Below are 13653 nucleotides of genomic sequence, written 5' to 3' on the forward strand. Positions count from 1 at the left end.
AAAAAGAACAACAGTAAAATAGAATTTAAAAAATATAAAAATATACAAGTATTTTGTATACATGGGACTTCACAATCTACTAAGATGAAACATACATTTGAGTGGTAGAGCAAATAATTTGATTGTTCACACAATCCAAAAGTTATGACTGTATTTCACCAATTGTCCACACTTTGCACTGGATTCTGGCTAGACAATGGATTGTGTACAAAACTCATCTTCTGACCTATAGACCATATTGAATATGACGTCACCACTCAAATATCTGCCCTACAAGATGGCGTCTGCGAGCGTGTGCGTGCATGTGCCGTAGAAATCAAACCGGGAATGCTGCATGCTGCGTGTTTCTTTGATGTACGCATTTAGACGCGCATACGATTTAACCTACAAGATGGCGACTTTCATAGCAAAAAAGGGTTTATTCAATCTGCTCTATAGCTGTATCCTGGCTGCATACTAGCACATTTCAAGAACTCCTTAATAATGAGCCTTCAATGTAAGCAGCATTGTGAAATTGGCCCCAGACCCTAAATGTACAACAATCCTTAGGTCATTCTTCTTTTATCTGTATAAATAAGGGAATCAATGTGTGGTGAAGAGGTTTTCAACTAGTGGTTTAAACCCGCCGAGGCCTGGTTCTTGATAATTTTACCGAGACGAAGTCAAGGTAAATTATCAAGAACCAGGCCTCGGCGGGTTTAAACCACTAGTTGAAAACCGATTCAACACAATTTGATTCCCATTCATAATAAAAAAACATCAACAGTTTTGGTCAAAAAGTAAAATAAATGCAAAAATTATAATTGTTCAATGATTTTTTTCAACACAACACCCCTCCAGCTATGAAATGGTAAAGCCCTCCGCCGCCCTCGGGTAAACAACTCCTTATAAGGGAATGCTGCGCGCGTATTGCGTGATGTGGCACAACTGCCCCGGCCGTTGCTCTCGACCAATAGGAATGAAGAAACTGTCTATATACACAGGTGCGATTTCGCGTGTCATGCCCATGTTTCAATACTTTTTACTGGTCATAAACAAAGGATTATACACACCCACGTGACACGCTCTCCACCAATAGGAATAGCGAACTGTCTGAGGTATTTATGAATTGTGTTTAATTTTATAGCCAGCCCTTGTGTATCAACTTCAAGAAGAGATTCATTCCTTGAAGATGAAGCTTGCAGCTAGAGGTGGGAGTGAAGCAGAGACAGTGGTAAGCCTCAAACTTGATTCTGTTAAGGAGAATGGACGAGAACGTGTAGATTCGTGAATAGAATGTACGAGCCGAAGGCGAGTACATTGTATTCATGAATCTACACTTTAGAGTCTATTATTTGACTTAAACTATTTCCCCCGTTGGTTATGTAACAGTTTCAATGAATTGGATTTCCCAATAGTAACAACACTAGTTAGTCTATCTATCGTTAACAAACGACAGTCGGTCACATTTTATATATGTTTTACAACATAAGGAGGCATGTTTTAGTGCTTGCAACATTATCGAGTACACTGCAGTTTGCTCAGCTAATAATAAACTGTGTTAATAAAGTGATTTTTTACACAACTGGAAAAAGTTGTGTAAAATGAAAGATAACATATATTCAACTAGCCAATGTTTTATTGCACTTAATCGTATCTTTCAGTTTGGGAAGACAGTAAAGTTGATCTATTGTAATGAAAATACACTAAATTGTAGATTATGTTACAAATCTACACTTAAAATTTGTTTGCTCATTTTGATAGATTCTTGATTGAACTTTAACATGTTCTTGTTTTGAACTTAAATTGTAACCAATTGATTGATTGATTGTATTATGGTGTTCATGCCTTTTTTGTCAATAAGGCTTTGATTTCTATTTTGCTTAGTTTTACTTGTGTAGTTTTTCAATTTTTTTCCGTATATTTTTCGTTTGGTATTTAATACTGTTTTTGCCTCGAGCAGGCTGGTCCTGGAGAGAGCGTCATATAAATTAAATAAATTAGTATTATTATTATTATTTGAACTGATAGCTGAAATCAAAGCTAAAGGGAGCCGCTCACCACATCAGCAGTCTAGCCAAGGAGCGACAGCAACTCATCCAGCTTGGCAACAGGTTACGATCGGAACTGGCTCGATACACAGGCCCTGTTCAGGGACCGAGGGGAACCACTACAGCAAAGAATGACGGGCGTACCACCGCTGGGGAGTTAGCAACTGAGATCAGCGGTAAACTGAACAACTTGGAGAAGCTGCAGTATGCACTCACTAAACAGGTGAGTCAGTTTGAAATGGTTTCATTTGGCTGTCAACAGTTTCTGATCAGCAGAATGAGGGTTGAAGTCTCGGTCGTGACACTTAGGGTCTATGTACTTTTTTCTAATAAAAAACACAATGTCCACAGATTTACATTAAACTTACACAGTTTGAAGATAATGATGGTAGAAACTCCCCTTTAAATATTAATTCATAAATACCTCAGACAGTTTCGCTATTCCTATTGGTGGAGAGCGCGTCACGTGGGTGTGTATAAACCTTTGTTGATGACCGGTAAAAAGTGTCATGGGCGTGACACGTGCTGTACCTGGGGCTGTACCTGGTTTATTGCAAGCACCCTTGATTACAGGTTTCCTCGGGCTACCAAATAAGAGTGATTAAGTTGGCTTTTTAGGTAAAGCACCAAGTGAACTTATTAAAAAGAGAAGGGGTTCACCGCAATGTTCTTGGCTCGTAAACCCTTATAAGGTGCTACATAATTGGGTCTCAGAGTCCATCACTGCAATTACCTATCTTACTTAAAGTTTGTATAAACTCAGCGCCTTGCGTACCTTGTTTGGTAGATACATTTGCACCTGCGCGATATAAGACTTTGATATTAATAATAATAATAATAATAGTGGCTTCTTATATAGCGCTCAGGTCCGTCACGCAGTGACGCTCGTGGCGCTTCAACATTATTACCCGTGGTCGCTGGGCCTTAAATCATTCCTTAAACCATCTCAGCTCCCTATGGAGTATACAACCTGTGTCGCCAAATATGTAGCGCAATCAAGGCTAATCAATCACAAGAACCAACTCTGCCCACACAGGTACCCTTTTACCCCTGGGTGGAGAGAAGCAATTATAGTGAAGCGTCTTGCTCAGGAACACAAGTGTCAAGCCTGAGATTCAAACCCACCCTCTGCTGAACAGAATCACCAGAGCTTGAATTCGGTGCTCTTATCCGCTCGGCCACGACACCCCGTTAACTTTACAAGCTGCTGTTTCTTCCCGATTCAACCATCAGGAGTTGCAGCATGCACAGAAGGGTTTGGAGAGAGATCAGAGAGAGACGGTGGTGATTCAAGTCCAGCTGGATTCATCCTCATCATCACCGGAGTCGCCCCCAGAGACCGATCAGGAACCCCAAGCCCAACCACAGTCTGCCCAACCTCCAATTAGAGAAGCGTCCGGTAAGTAATCAAGCTTGTTCACCAGCATTTTGAAGCCATTGGACACTTTCGGTCAACGGTATTGTCCAAGGCCCTCACTTCGTGTATCACAACTTCTATATAAAATAACAAACCTGTGAAAATTTTGGCTCAATCGGTCATCGGAGTCGGGAGAAAATAACGCCGTGTCATGACACGTGTTTAAAATAAATCCGTAACTCTCGATATCGAGAATTGATATTGTTTTAATGTTTTCACAAAAAGTAAAGCATTTCAGGGAATAATATTTCAAGAGAAGTCATTCACCACTACCTTCTGTAAACCCTGTAAATTATTTGTAAATCTGTGAACTTTTAATTTTTTTTTATCTGTATCGAAAGTGTCCAATGGCTTTAATGAGACTGGACACCTTTGGTAATTGTCAAAGACCTGTCTTCTCACTTGGTGTATCTCAACATATGCATAAAAGAACAAACTTGTGAACATTTGGGCTCAATTGGTCGTCGAAGTTGCGAGATAACAATTAAAGAAAAAACACCCTTGTCACACAAAGTTGTGTGCTTTCAGATGCTTGATTTTGAGACCTCAAATTCTAAATATGAATTTGAACCACTGATCTGCGGTTCAACATTCCCCCAAAAAATGTTCTTACTTTTCTCCAAGAACCAAATATCAAATCTGTTTTGAACACATTGCTTCTTGGGTCTTTTCCGAAGTAAATAACTGGATTAAAGACACTGGACACTATTGGTAATTGTCAAAGACAAGTCTTCACAGTTGGTTTATCTCAACATATGCATAAAATAACAAACCTGTGAAAATTTGAGCTCAATCGGTCGTTGGAGTTGCGAGATAATAATGATAGAAAAAACACCCTTGTCACACGAAGTTGTGTGCTTTCAGATGCTTGATTTCGAGACCTCAAGTTCTAAACCTGAGGTCTCTAAATCAAATTTGTGGAAAATTACTTCTTTCTCGAAAAACTATGTTACTTCAGAGGGAGCCGTTTCTCACAATGTTTTATACTATCAACCTCTCCCCATTACTTGTAACCAAGTAAGTTTTTATGCTAAAAATTATTTTGAGTAACTACCAAAAGTGTCTACTGCCTTTCAACTGTACTTATTACTGTTAAAGCCATTGGACCCTTTCGGTTCAGAAAATAAATAAAAAGTTCACAGATTTACAAATAACTTACAGGGTTTACAGAAGGCAATAGTGAAAGACCTCTCTTGAAATATTATTCCATGAAATGCTTTACTTTTTGAGAAAACAGCAAAACAATATAAATTCTCGTTAACGAGAATTACGGATTTATTTGAAACACATGTCATGACACGGCGAAACGCGCGGAAACAAGGGTGGGTTTTTCCGTTGTTTTCTCCCGACTCCGATGACCGATTGAGCCTAAATTTTCACAGGTTTGTTATTTGATATATAAGTTGTGCTACACAAAGTGTGGGCCTTGGACAACACTGTTTACCGAAAGGGTCCAATGGCTTTAAATGTACTGTTAAATGTACTTTGTGTTTTTTTAGTGACCTAGGGTATTTAATTATTATTGTGTGATTTTCCTCTATGATATTTAATCAATTAACTTAATTTTTTACTGAACTTAAGGTTAATTGCATACTTTGTGATACTTTGTTCAGCTTTTTGAGATTTTTATGTGGACGCTACATGACGGGAGTGTTGTTATTGTTATATTGGAAAAAAACGCTTGCCTTTTAAAAAAAATCCAATTGTACCAAGGCATCTTTTCCATTCTATTGACCAACATTGTTGTACCAACAGCTCCAGGGCCGCACATTCCCAGCCAAACCGAACCCGTTCAGTCCAGCTACGAATCTCAAGACTCCCTGGATACTATGAGTAAGGACTCCTTACCCCTGATGATGTCATCATACGGTGGGGAGTCGCTACAGGACGTATGGCAGATACTGGATGACGGGCGGAGTCCCACTTTCATGAGAAGCCCCACCCCTCAGCCTCTCATGTATTATGGTGAGTCAGGTTTACTTCATAGATTTTATACCTGAAAGAGTTCAGACCGGCACTTTCTACAGATGTGAACACCGTTACAAATTGTGCCATCACAAATTCGCAACGAACAACTTCGAATAGTTGAGCTACAATGTATGATCAAATTAGTAGCTTATCCTACTTGCTTTTGATTGCTATTTTTATATGTGTCTTCCCATGCAAATCTGTGTAAAGATTTTCTATTTAAGCAGAAGACCATGGTGTCTTTCTTTTTTAACAATATTGATGGTGTAAAAATAACAATAATAATAGTAATACTAATCAGTTTTTAAATAGCGCTTTATACACCATGTCTCAAAACGCTTCCAACATTATTACCCTGATCAATGGGCCGTTTCAGTCCTTAAACCATTGCAGCTCCCTGGGAAGTATACAGCCTGTGCTGCCAAATATGTAGCGCACTAAGCTAAATCAATCACAAGAACAATCTCTGCCCACACAGGTACCCATCTACCCCTGGGTGGATCTGGAGAGAAGCAGTTATAGTAAAGTGTCTTGCTCAGGGACACAAGTGTCAAGACTGGGATTCGAACCCAGACTCTGCTGAACAGAAACAGCAGAGCTTGAATTCGGTGCTCTTATCCGCTCGGCCATGATGGATAACTGGTTAAAAGTAGAGAAGTCACATCCCTGGTTGGTGCGCTTTAAAAGTTTTCATAATCATTATTATAATTAGTATATGTCAACCATTGCCATAGTCTCATTATCTTATCTTTCCTTAACAGGAACAGACAAGTTTGAGTCAGTCCCCAGTATCCCGGAGCGACCGATGGGCCATGCAGGAAGCTCTCTAGGGGTCGAGGGTAAGGTAACTCATTTACAGACTAAACCAGGAAGAGGTAAACAGGATCGACTATCCTCCAAGGCTACTGGTCGGGTACAACCAAGAAGCGCCTCACAGAAACCACGACAGAAGATCAGGAATTATAACGTACAAGATGACATTACCAGGTGACACAATAGAGCTTAGATCAGAGATGCCAAGTCCAGAGGCCAGCTATGCGTGATATTTTTCAAAGCTCACTGCGTACAATCTGAAGATTGTGCAAACATTGTAGATTGCGTTTTTTGTACACAAGAGCTTGATTTGGCAATGCATTGTCGTCAATGTTTTTTTTTTTCCCGGTCTGGCCCCAATGCGTGAGTAAATGGTTGCTGTGAGCGTGAGACAGACCCCAAATGAGTGAGTCTCACGCCTAATGCGTGAGACTTGGTAGGTCTGGCTTAGATATGGAAAATAAATTTTCTTAATCATAACTTTCCAAGAGATAATCGGTTTGAATAGGTTTTTGAGCAACCTCGCTACCATGGGCAGAGCGCCGTATCACCTAGCTCTGCGTACGCCTCTACCCCCTGGGAGGGAAACTCCGATCCGTGTCTTTGATTGGCTATCATATACGCGCAAAATATGAAACGATGTGTGTCTCCAAAACGCTCTATGCGCCGAAACGCGTGCGTATAAAGATGTATGTATTCACTATTCAACTATGTTACTTTGGGAGTCTTTCTCATAATGTTTCATACTATCATCAGCTCTCTGTTGCCCGTTACCAAGTAAGTTTTTTTGCTAATATATATTTGAGTAATTACCAAACGTGTCCAGTGCCTTTATTTCGATTGATTCGTCAGGATCCTAAAATATCTTGTCATCCATTGTGTCTAGCTGCTTAAGGAAAATAACTACCTTTGTGACCGTCTTCCTTCAACATTTGGTTGTATTTTATTTGTTCCTTTTGTTTTATTTGTCCAAGAATATGCCTTAATTTGTATGTTACTGTAAATAACTTACGGGAATAGTATTTATGTTTACATATTTAAATAAAGGAAAATGACGCAGTGTTCACAATTTCACTTTGTTTTATTTATTTATTAAATTCTCAGTTTGTGTCGCTGACTTTGATATATAAATACAAGGCCAACGTGCATTTAAATGAACAACCTTCTTTTGTTATTCTGACCTGGGCCCAATTTCATAGAGCTGCTAAGCACACAAATTTGCTTAGCATGGAATTTCCTCCTTGATAAAAACAGGATTACCAACCAAATATCCACGTGATTTTCAGGATATGCAAACAACAGCTGAATACCAGTAACATGGAAAATGCAACAAATTGAAATTTGGTTGGTAATCCTGTTTTTATCAAGGAAGAAATTTCATGCTAAGCAAATTTGTGTGCTTAGCAGCTCTATGAAATTGGGCACAGGTTGAGCTACACTATGCCTAGGATACTTCTACATCAGACAAGTTTATTGGTAACCCGCTTCTTGGATTCAAGGAGCTGTCTAAATGACATAGGGTTGCTGCAGTACAAAAAGTAGCTAAGCACAAAACAGCAAGAAATAATTCGGCATAATTTTCTAATGGTAACCAAATCTGGTTTTTCATTTCCAAAATTGTCCAAAACATGGCAGATGCTTACAAACATACAGGACAACTTTGGAATGACCTTTTTGGGGGGACGGGCAGAAATTTCATTTTAAAGCATGCACACGTGAATGCTTACCAATAAAGAGATTTTTGTTTTTCGAGAGAACGACAAATCCTGGTGCATGTTTCGAGGACCTTTGTTGTCTTTCCTTTGACAAGTCAGGGTTTAATTTTTACAACAGTATTTTCAAAAAACAATGCCACATGTAACACATTGTGACTGATATCCTGCTTATTTTTACTTAGCAAAATATTGTCAGCATTGTTTTGTGCTTAAGCAACTCTACGCAATTGGACCCAGGGATAAATGATCAGATTGATGTCTAATTAAGGGAATCAATGATGTGTGGTAAAGAGGTTTTCAACTAGTGGTTTAATCCCAATGAGGCCTGGTTCTTGATAATTTTACCGGGACGATAATAGGTAAATTATAAAGAACCAGGCCTCGGCGGGTTTAAACCTCTAGTTGAAAACCGATTCAACACACTTTGATTCCCATTCAGTCAAAAACATCATCACTTATTGGTCAAAAAGTAAAATAAATGCAAAAGTTATAACTGTTAAATGATTTCTTTCAACACAACACCCCTCCAGCTATGAAATGGTAAAGCCCTCCGCCGCCCTCGGGTAAACAACTCCTTATAAGGAAATGCTGTGCGCGTCGCGCATATCGCGTGATTTGGCACAACTGTTTCAGCCGTTGCTCTCGACCAATAGGAATGAAGAAACTGTCTTATAAGAACAGGTGCAAGCTCGCGTGTCCATGTTTCAACACTTTTTACCGGTCATAAACAAAGGTTTATACACACTCACGTGACGCGCTCTCCACCAATAGGAATAGCGAAACTGTCTGAGGTATTTATGAATGATCAGATTGATGTCTTAATAAGAGTTAATCAAACATGACCCTGCGATCACTCTTGGTGGCGGAGTGTATCTTCTTTTTCCTTAATCTCTCTCTGTTTGCTCGCTCCACTCTGTAAAGAAAGAGAAACAAATTCTTAACATAAGGAACAGTAGTGTATTTGTATAGATGCGGCTCTAGACTGTTCAAGTCTTGCGCATATAGTCAAACAATTGGACTCGTTTCGATGCGTAAGTTTGTTTCCTTCACTCGTTTAAGCAATAAACGTGGGACCAAAGTGTTCACAAAATGTTTGAGCACGCGTGAGACTTGCACAGTCTATTTGTACTCCTGGATGAAGAGGAGCACATAATGGTCTTACTTTTAAAAAATAAGCGATATCACTGCAAATCCCACTTCTTACTAACACTGACCTCATCCTTACAACAGCTTTATCGTCTTCTGTTGGCTCTTTGGGTTTCCTTTGAACTTCCTCAATGATATCTCGGATCTTCTGAAGGCAGTCGGAGAAGTTTGTGATCTGTGATCTCGTTCGCTCCGATGTGACGATTAGCTCGCCTTTACTGTTTATCTTTGTCTTTTTCTTCAAGAGAGACGTCAACAACAAAATAGATAAATACAAATAATGTCTTTGATGTTAATTTTTTTGTTTTTGCCCATATGCACCGATGTTTGTTAGCACTGTATACTCAGTACTTTCCCGAGTCCTGTGAACAAAATATCACAGGCATATTACTTGGGTGGGATTCGAACCCACGACCCTTGCAATTCTAAAGCAGTGTCTTACCAACTAAATGTTTTTGATGTTTATCTGTGTACCATGGTCTGTTCCAGGCACTTGCATATCATTCAATTGTAAAAATACACAATTCATGAACCTATCTCTTCAATAGTTTTCATCACAGCAAATCGATCTTAATATAAGGTTGTTACACCACTATTTTTGTATTGGAACCAAAACAATTCATAATCTTCATGTATCTTTCCCTGGTAACACCTTAGACAACATCCAGTCCTGATACTTCACAGAGGCAAAAAAGGCGATTGTCTCCATGCCCCTTGGTCATTGCCTTGGTGTCCTTGAAATGCTCCAGTAGAAATTTACAATTTCCTCATAGGGTGCCCTTTACCAAGGAGAAAATGCCTTGCGCCCTTGCCCTTTTTAAAACGAAGCAAACATGCCTGTACCTCAAATACACCCAGGGCATGTTTCATTAAATAATTGATTATAAACATACCTGTTCTAACACCACTGAAAACATGGCATATCTTATGTGCTCTTTCGAACCCACGCACGGTTTCCTAAAAACAACAGGGCGACTTGTTTACCTTTTCTTGAATTTGCTGTCGTATATGCACTGGCAGCCAGTCTGCTGACTCTATGTTAAACCTCACATCAGCCTTAGTTTGAACTGTGGAATGGTAATTCATAATTTACATCAATATTTTGACACTTTAAGTCACTGTTTATCCTTGGTATGGGTTCGTTAAAAACTTGTGAACCTTGTTTGTAATAACTTCATGTATCACAAAAATAGCAATCACTTTATTATTTTGTTTTTAATAACTTCACAGTATAATGGAAATACTCCACACACAAAAAGTTGCACTAGATGTATTCTTCAATAAGCAAAATACTAAGAAAGAACACAAGACACTTCTGAAGGAATGCACAAAGGGAGACATTGTGATAATATCTGCTTTGTCAAAAGCAGAGAAAACAACATACAAATTTATTTCCAAGGTCACAGAACTTTTGCTTTATTCTTGCTTGAAACAGACTTAAAGATATTCCTTATTTGGTGTGTCTGAATGGCAACAGTTCATACCTTTATTTACATTCTGGCCACCTGCTCCGCTACTGCAGCTGTATTTGACCGTCAGCTGGCCTGAAATAAAAGAAAATTGGTTTTTTAGTCAAAATTTTCACTTCATAATTAAGAAAACAACTGGGCCCAATTTCATGGTCATGCTTGTATACTGCCGAGTTCTGCGCTTACGTGCAAGCGCTGAATTTCTGCGCTAGCCTTGTAAGCGTAGAATGCCTAGTAACATGGAGTATGCACGCGCAAAAGCCAAAATTCGCCCCTAACCCATGAAATACGCTTGCCGTACGCACAGAACTCCCTGCTTCCGTGTAAGCGTCGATTCTATGCTTACGGTAAGCAGAGCCATGAAATTGGGCCCTGCAGGCTGAGCATCATGGGGTGGTCACGGGAGGGGGGGGGGGTAATTCTCTGCTCCTCCTCCTTCTTCGGTCCAGCCCAAGTCGAGGGCCAACAAGTATTTTCCTCCTGAAGATACATACTGATAAATTGAAACTTGAAAGCTGTCGAACCATCGGTTCTTCTCGGAGAATCAGCGCGACTCAAAAAAAAAGTATGCACAACACAAGGCATCACCCCAAACATCCACTGCCTTTAATTATTAAAGGCTTGACTGACGTTAAAATTTGGCCCAATCAGACTCTTTCTCAAAGTCTACAATGACAGCACAACAAACGCCTATGGGGATCAACAGTGTTGAACCCTGGTTTTAAAAAAAGGGTCATCAGGGGACCAGGGACCAGATATTTTCGATCATCACAGCTTGAACAAGACACTTGGTGAACAAGTTAATGGGAGTCAGGTGCCTGAACTGAATGATACATGTAGGTACGATACGTAACTTACTATTTGATTTTCTGTTTTGAATACTGGGACATTTAATTATATTTAATTTAAATTATGACATAATAAAGACTCCACTGAATGGAACTTACCTACAGGTATATGTCCATCAAAATGTTCATCTAAGTTTGTTCTCTAAAGAAAAAAAAAGAAAAAAAGACAGTTTTATAAACCAATCAACTATTCTAACTGATCAATCAATCCATGCAATTTATGTGTTTTTTTCTTCGGCAAATAAATGTATAATGTTCCAGGTTTCTTGTCAGTACCTTAACTTCATGGGAATTTGACCCCACGGTGCAAATAATTTTCTTTACTTTTTATTCATCGATTTAAAAACCAATACATCGACAAAAAGGTCCCCTAGTAAAAGGAAAATATGCTGAATCTCTCATGCCATAAATCATAAATAATCAAAATGAAAAAGTATTCTATTGATCAATTAAAAAAATCACAGCAATTGGGTTATCTTGTTAAATTTAAGCCCCTCATTGAGTAAAGCAATTAGTAGGGGAATAACCTATTTAAGTTTAACTAGATTTTTTAACAGTATTGATAACATATCACTCAAAATATCTAGCAAATAACATTAATAAAATACACAAAAAAAACGAATTTAAAAGGGCGCCCTCACGTGTTCCTGAGATCTATCAACTCCGACGGTGACATCAACGATACTATTCGGGTACAATCTCTCAAGATTGTAGGTGCTTTTGTAGCTTTCTCCACTTACACATGATCTTGACAATGTTCTGTGTGTCTGGACTAACGTTCTAGAAATTTGTCTCAACATTGTGGCTCATAAACCATAGACAAAGTTGCGTAAAATTGTTGTTCGGCCGCCGAAGACATATGGCTGTTGTGTAGTGTATTGCACGTACATCTCCCTCTTCCGTGTGTTGTTTGTGTGTGCATGCAGTGCGCGGATGATGGGATGAATTGAGTGTCGATTTTGGATGGGCAATAGTATTAGTAGCACTATCGATTATTACAGTCTAAATAAAAGGGTTCAAACGTGATTTGTTTTGTGAGATCTAACTTTAACGCTTTCTAGAAGGAAATAATTAGTTTTAAAAACAAAACATTGATCAGGATATGAAAAATAATGTCAGGAGCAATTACGAATATGCAACTAATTACTTTATATATTTTGAAGTCACAATGTCATTCATGAAGGTAGCGTGGCCGAGCGGTCTAAGGCGCTGGTTTAAGGCACCAGTCATTTCGATGGCGTGGGTTCGAATCCCACCGCTGCCAAGATTTTTTTTTTTCACTTACCAATTTCCTTTTTTTCTCTTCTTTCTGTTTTCTGAAACTAATTTAGGCACAGTTACTTTTTTTAAAAATTTTATTATGAGGTATTTAAACGATAGTAATAGTTGGTTGATTTCATAACTCTATGATTGATTTACTGTTTTGGAGCCGGCCGGTCGTCAGCATATGAGGAGGAAGGTCTCGGGACTCTCATTATAGATTTCACTTTACAATGTAAATTACTTAAAATAAGCCCATTGGGAAGGACATAGCTAGCTTATTGCTCCGATCTTGGTATTAAACATGGGCATTTGGAAATTTAGTCGATCATCCTGTTTTAAGGAAGAAACTTCATGCTAAGCAAATTTTGGTGCTTAGCAGCTAGTCTATGAAATTGGTCCCAGCCATGCTTGATTTGAGGAGATAGGAAACCCATCTGTTGTATTTTCTCCTTTAATAATGGACTACCAGAATTTATTACAGTCTGCAAACAAAAATATTTTGTTCACTCAAAATATTTAAAATTTCCCCCCATATATCGGCAAGCCATAGAATCCCAAAGCAACCACATCACGCGATCTCCTATCCAGTAGTGGGGGTGGGGCATCCGGGGGGGGGGCTGACGTCGAATGGGTGGGGGCATCCCCCCCCCCCCCACATCATGTGATCTCCTATCCAGTATCAAGTGGGGGTGGGGGCATCCGGGGGGGGGCTGACATCGAATTGGTGGGGGCGTGTCCCCCCCCCCCCTTAGTGACGCCACTGCAGAGTTGCAACTGCCAACCCAGGTTGGAAAACTATAAAAAAAAAATATCAAAAACAGATCGCTTTTATACAAAATTGTGTTGTTTTTGTTGAAAGTAAAACAACTAAAGTATAAGTATGGGAGGTGAATTCCATGTTCAAGGCACTTTTTAGTTTGTTTATCAACTGTTTCACTCAAGGGATTCTTTCATTCATCACTTGAGAACCGCTGTGGCAGGAGA

General features: G+C 39.2%; 2 protein-coding genes and 1 non-coding gene across 4 annotated transcripts in view; 2 read left to right on the forward strand and 1 right to left on the reverse strand.

Annotated features, from left to right (window-relative positions):
• Nucleotides 1–6479, forward strand: part of LOC117292973 (coiled-coil domain-containing protein 57-like) — a 33144-nt gene extending 26665 nt beyond the window's left edge. For both annotated transcript variants that reach the window (XM_033775156.1, XM_033775155.1), the window contains exons 15-19: nt 1127–1213; nt 2011–2253; nt 3264–3429; nt 5203–5412; nt 6177–6479. In XM_033775156.1, coding sequence (XP_033631047.1) covers nt 1127–1213; nt 2011–2253; nt 3264–3429; nt 5203–5412; nt 6177–6406 — 936 coding nt within the window. In that variant the 3' untranslated portion in view covers nt 6407–6479. The remainder of the gene's footprint in view (nt 1–1126; nt 1214–2010; nt 2254–3263; nt 3430–5202; nt 5413–6176) is intronic.
• Nucleotides 6480–8677: 2198 nt separating this feature from the next.
• On the reverse strand, nt 8678–12315 carry LOC117292939 (peptidyl-tRNA hydrolase ICT1, mitochondrial-like). The gene is made up of 6 exons (XM_033775116.1): nt 12048–12315; nt 11506–11548; nt 10574–10633; nt 10074–10156; nt 9158–9327; nt 8678–8856 (listed from the first exon to the last, which is right to left on the reverse strand). Exons 1-6 carry the CDS (start codon nt 12204–12206, stop codon nt 8772–8774), a joined length of 600 nt encoding a protein of 199 aa, XP_033631007.1. The 5' UTR covers nt 12207–12315; the 3' UTR covers nt 8678–8771.
• A 273-nt stretch (nt 12316–12588) lies between these two features.
• Nucleotides 12589–12670, forward strand: Trnal-aag. Its single transcript has one exon. It is a non-coding gene; the product is annotated as a tRNA-Leu (tRNA).
• The last annotated feature ends 983 nt before the right edge of the window (nt 12671–13653 follow it).

Source organism: Asterias rubens, chromosome 7, assembly GCF_902459465.1.
Source record: "Asterias rubens chromosome 7, eAstRub1.3, whole genome shotgun sequence".
Taxonomy (NCBI): domain Eukaryota; kingdom Metazoa; phylum Echinodermata; class Asteroidea; order Forcipulatida; family Asteriidae; genus Asterias; species Asterias rubens.

Coding starts and splice junctions, on each gene's coding strand:
- LOC117292939 (XM_033775116.1), bottom strand. CDS start 12,206: ATGTTGAGACAAATTTCTAGAACGTTAGTCCAGACACACAGAACATTG. Junction 10,634..11,505: donor TGATGGACATATACCTGTAG/GTAAGTTCCATT, acceptor CTTTTATTTCAG/GCCAGCTGACGGTCAAATAC. Junction 10,157..10,573: donor TGGCCAGAATGTAAATAAAG/GTATGAACTGTT, acceptor ACCATTCCACAG/TTCAAACTAAGGCTGATGTG.